At 36.1% G+C, this 5,640-nt stretch overlaps 1 protein-coding gene across 1 annotated transcript; it reads left to right on the forward strand.

Moving 5' to 3' along the window:
* The first annotated feature begins 3,979 nt into the window (after positions 1 to 3,979).
* Positions 3,980 to 5,020, forward strand: LOC309863529 (calmodulin-1). Its single transcript, XM_082728451.1, has one exon. It carries the CDS (start codon positions 4,172 to 4,174, stop codon positions 4,619 to 4,621), a length of 450 nt encoding a protein of 149 aa, XP_082584577.1. The 5' UTR covers positions 3,980 to 4,171; the 3' UTR covers positions 4,622 to 5,020.
* The last annotated feature ends 620 nt before the right edge of the window (positions 5,021 to 5,640 follow it).

Consider the following 5,640-nt stretch of genomic DNA (forward strand, 5'->3'; position numbering starts at 1 on the left):
GTCTGAGAGGACAGTATGATAATAATTCTTGTGCAATATACCATTTTCGTTAACTACAAAAAATTTCCCCACAGCTATGTCCAGATATAATACTTCTGTAGAAAAGATGCTTTAAAATTTCAATAAATTCAGATCATATTTGCTTTTCTATTAGAGAAGTGGAATTCAATTTCTATCTTGAAGCAGTAGTTATTACCTTAAAAAACTATGCTGATTTCTTCATACGTAATTACCTTCTGTTCTTGACATTCATACCAACTTATAGTGTTTAATCGAACTTAAGTATAGAAATTATACTCCCTAAATCATAGAGAATTCAGGTTTTTTGTTTCTACTGTCATATTAAATCTAATATTCCGGGACACTTGGGTGGCTCAGTGGGTTAAAGCATCTGCCTTCAGCTCGGGTTATGATCCCAGGGTCCTGGCATTGAGCCCCACATTGGGCTCTCTGCTCAGCGGGGATTCGGCTTCCCTCTGTCTCTCTGCCTGCCTCTCTGTCTACTTGTAATCTCTGTCTGTCAAATAAATAAATAAAATCTTTAAAAAGAAAAAAAAAGCTAATATTGCATTAATTTCCTGTACTCGCACTCACTCCATGTATATATTAACCTTGGCTAAAGTTGATCATGCTTTATTTGTATTAAAATTATAAATAATCTTTGAATTAAATGAATGATTTTTTTAAAATGTGTTTGCCATGGTTTTGGGATTAAGAAAATAAAGGAAACGTGACATATCTAGAGGGTGCTCTAGTGCTCTAATACTGAGGATTTTCAAAGATCAAGTGGGAAAAAAGAAAATGACATACCAGATATACTTCATTAAGTCTGTAGCTATTCACAGGAAAACTTGTTTTATTTGTAGATAAGTGTAGAATCACCAGATATATAGATAGTCTCTCTCTCTCTCTCTCTATATATATATATATATATATATGTATATGTATATATTTATTACTGGCACAAGTTGAGTTTATTCAGGAATAAACAATGGGGTGCCTGGTTGGCTCAGTCCAGTAAACATCTGCCTTTGGCTCAGGTCATGATCTCAGGGTCCTGGGATGGAGTCCCATATTGGGCTTTCTGTCAATAGGGAGTCTGCTTCTCCCTTTCACTCTCCCTCTCTCAAATAAATAAATGAAATCTTTAAAAAAAGAAATAAAAGAGAATTACAATCTGGGAAAACAAGTTGTGACAAAACCATACACAAGTGTTGGGGGGGGGGAAGAAGAGGTACCCTTTTTTAAGGAAAAAAGGGCTAAGTGGGGAAAGCTGGTATAAATTAAAGGTCCACTGGAGTAAGTTGGGAGTTTAAGTATGGTGGCTTTTCATTGGCTGAGTCAACAGACACTTCTAAAATTGTAGTTGCGAATTCCATTTTGCTGTACATTAATCTAGTAAGATGTATTGGTTTAGATATAAAAGGTAATTGTTCCAGTTAATATATTTTTTACAAATTCAGTTATATCATATTTTCCATTAAAATTGAAAAAGTTTTAGTTATTACTCATTTCAGTTTCTACAACTTCAGCATCCCATAAAAATATTACGGTTAAATATATATCCTTTTAGGGGTCAAAATGAGTCCATAGGAATCAACTGTTCTAATCAACATTTTTTACATGCCTTCATAATTTAAAAAAATAATAATTAAAAAATTAATTCTGGTGTAGTTGATATAGAGTGCTGTATTAGTTTTAAGTGTACAGTATAGTGATTTAAAATTCATATATTACTTAGTGCTCATCAAAGTAAGTGTACTCTTAATCCCCTTCACCTACTTCACCCATCCCTCTGGTAACCACTAGTTTATTCTGTATATTTAAGAGTATGTTTTTTGATTTGTCTCTTTTTGTTCTTTGTTTTTCCCTTGCTTTTTTTCTTAATTTCCGTATGAGTGAAATCATATGGTATTTGTCTTTCTCTGACTGGCTTATTTCACTTAGCATTATACTCTCTAGATCCATTCATGTTGTTGCAAATGGCAAGATTTCATTTTTCTTATACCTGATATATACAATGGACTATAATGGATAAAGAAGATGTGCCGTATCTATCTATCTATCTATTGATAAATACGGCACATCTTCTTTATCCATTCTTCTATTGATAAACACTTGAGTTGCTTCCATAATTTGGTTATTGTAAATAATGCTGCAATAAGCATAGGGGTACATATATCACTTCAAACTAATATTTTCATTTTGAGTAAGTACCTAACAGTGAAATTCCTGGATCATATGGTAGTTCTATTAATTTTCTGAGGAACCTTTATACAGTCTTTCGTAGTGGCTACATAAGTTAGCTTTACCAGCAACAGTGTCTGAGTGTTCCGTTTTGTCCTTACCAACACTTGTTTTTTTTTTTTTTTTTAGCTATTCCAACAGGTATGAGGTGACATCTAATTGTGGTTTTGATTTGTATTTCCCTAATGATGAGTGATGTTGAGCATCTTCTCATGTTTTTGTTGTGTACGTTCTCAGACTTTTAATTATTTTCATAATGATTCTTTTTTTCCAATTTCAAAAAACTTATGACAGCCTCTTATTTGACTATCTTTAAGTCAGCATCATATTCTGTGGTCAATTTTCCACAGAGTGCAAAAGAATAAAATAAATTCGTGATAAAAGAATGCATAAATACATGTAACAGGATGTTAAATTGGAATTTTGTATCAGTTTGTGCTCCAGTCTAAAAATAGGAGGTGTCAACCACTCCCACATTTGAAACTTAGGTTCTAAATCACTTCTTTGGGATTTGCAAAGGAGCTATCCAAAAGTCAAATCAGAGAAAACTAGGTGACAAAAAACTTCCAGTCTATTGAATGAGAGTTAGAATATCTGAGAGGGAATCACATGATTAAGAGGATTTTATTGGCACTAGTTAATCAGTATATACTGTGAGTCCACCTTTCCTAGAGCATAGAAGCTTAGCATGGATTTTCCCTTACTTCAAGGAAACCCCTAAGAAATTTAATATGAATTTTCTATGGTTTGGTACTATTAAGTAAGTAATGCTGAAGCAGTCTCAAAGTCAAAAGACCGAGTGAAGTGACCTTTGGGTTGTAGGCTGAAAATAACTACAAACCCATTTATAGCAGGACAAAGTTCTGTAATATCATCATACTGGATGAGAGAATTACTCTGGCATTTTTTTTTTTTTATGATGACAGCTACCTGAAAAGGTAAGGAGAATTCAGCAGAAATAAATTGGGCTTATTCATTTACACCCGAAGAGAAGAAACAGCTACCCAAAGAGGCATGATAAAGGGGATTCTCAATGGCCTTAAAGGAATCCCAGAAGACAATAGTTTTTCAATCTCTGACAAGCTCAAACTGATCATAGAACCAATAAGGTAAGACATACCTTGATTCTTTAATCTTTCTTCCTTATCCTGCTTTGATGTAAGGGTTTATGATAAATGTTTAGCATAGGAAAGAGATAGAAATACAAAGCAGAAAAATGAAAAAGGCAACTAGACTCCTTATTTTCATTAAAGGTTTCTAGAGTTAGTTCTGACTACAGAAAAAGATGTAAAAAAAAAGAAAGGAAAAAAAAAAGAAACAGACATATTATTTTTAAATAAAGTGAAGAATTTTGACTGTTTAATGGGACTGCATGTTTAATGACAATTATAATTTTTTTGACTTGAAGTGAATAGAGAATTGTCGTTTTCTGAGTAAAGTTATAAGTCATGGAGTCTGTCTTGGATCTCATCCAAGTCCTGGGTAATGAGACATCTAGCTTCACAGAGCATGTTGAAACAAGTATAAAGGTGAAAAAAAAATAAGGTTGCTTCTGTTATTTCTTGGGTTCATTTATTCAAAGTGAAATTCCTCAAACTTGAAAATCGAAGCTATTAAGATGGATATTAAGGACTTGGTTATTAATTTAAACATTTATTACTTTAGGCAACTTTATAATTAGAAGCAAAGAGTTGATTAGTGTCAACAATTTACAACAAATAATTTATCATAGGGCAGTGGTGCTGGGAGCCTCGCGGGCGCGGCGCCGTTACTCACAGTCGGGCGGCGGCAGCGGCACAGCGCTGAGCGCACATCGCGCCTTAGCAGCAGCAGCTTCAGCAGCGGAGGCACCCCCCGCCGTCACAGCCCCTGCGCTGGTGCAGCCACCCTCGCTCCCTCTGCTCTTCTTCCCTTCGCTCGCACCATGGCTGATCAGCTCACCGAAGAACAGATCGCTGAGTTCAAGGAAGCTTTCTCCCTATTTGACAAAGATGGCGACGGCACCATCACAACAAAGGAACTTGGAACTGTCATGAGGTCACTGGGTCAGAACCCAACAGAAGCCGAATTGCAGGATATGATCAACGAGGTGGATGCTGACGGTAATGGCACCATTGACTTCCCGGAATTCTTGACTATGATGGCTAGAAAAATGAAAGATACAGACAGCGAAGAAGAAATTCGCGAGGCATTCCGAGTCTTTGACAAGGATGGCAACGGTTACATCAGTGCGGCAGAGCTTCGTCATGTCATGACCAACTTAGGGGAGAAACTAACAGATGAAGAAGTAGATGAAATGATCAGAGAAGCAGATATTGATGGAGACGGGCAAGTCAACTATGAAGAATTCGTACAGATGATGACTGCAAAATGAAGGCCTACTTTCAACTCCTTTCCCCCCCTTCTAGAAGAATCAAATTGAATCTTTTACTTACCTCTTGCAAAAAAAAAAAAAAAGTTCATTTACTCATTCTGTTTCTATATAGCAAAACTGAATGTCAAAAGTACCTTCTGTCCACACACACAAAATCTGCATGTATTGGTTGGTGGTCCTGTCCCCTAAAGATCAAGCTACACATCAGTTTTACGACATAAATACTTGTCCTACTATGTCCTACCTTAATGATAAGGAAGCACCTAGTGGACTCCTCGCAGTTCCATTTGCTCATGATTAATACACTGGGCTGGCCAGTTTTTCATGCATGCAGCTTGACAATTGAGCACAGTCAGGCATTTGTATTAAAAACGAAAAATGAAAAAAATTTAAAACTTCTTCAAATGGGTTCTAGTTCAATTTGTTAGTATAAAATTGTCATAGCTGGTTTACTGAAAACAAACATTTTAAATTGGTTTACCTCAGGATGCTGTGCAGAGAAATGGGTGAAGGATAAGCTGTCTAGACGTAGCCCCACTTAGCAGGACGGCCCTCTCGTACTTCTGGGTGCCCCCATCCTTGGTGACCATGACGCTCATCTGGGTGGCATGCCTCACATGTTGGTTTAGCGTTGTCCGCGTTGTCCTGGAGTGACATGGGTGTCAGGCTGTCACCATTCACACAAATTTAAAACAACAACAACAACAACAAAACCTTTACCAAGGGAGCATCTTTGGACTCTCTGTTTTTAAAACCTCCTGAACCATGACTTGGAGCCAGCAGCAGAGTAGGCTGGGGCTGTGGACTTCAGCACAGGCATCAACATTGCTGATCAAGGAATTACAATTTACGTCCATTCCAAGTTGTAAATGCTAGTCTTTTTTTTTTTTTTTCCAATAAAAAAAGACCATTAAAAAAAATAATAATAATTTATCATAGATTTGATTATCTACTACTAGCATTGTAATTTCATGGAATTGCATCTTTTCTAAATTTTTATGTCTCTTAAAATATTTTCT

Source organism: Mustela nivalis (assembly GCF_964662115.1).
Source record: "Mustela nivalis genome assembly, chromosome: 4".
In the NCBI taxonomy this organism is placed as follows: Eukaryota; Metazoa; Chordata; class Mammalia; order Carnivora; family Mustelidae; genus Mustela; species Mustela nivalis.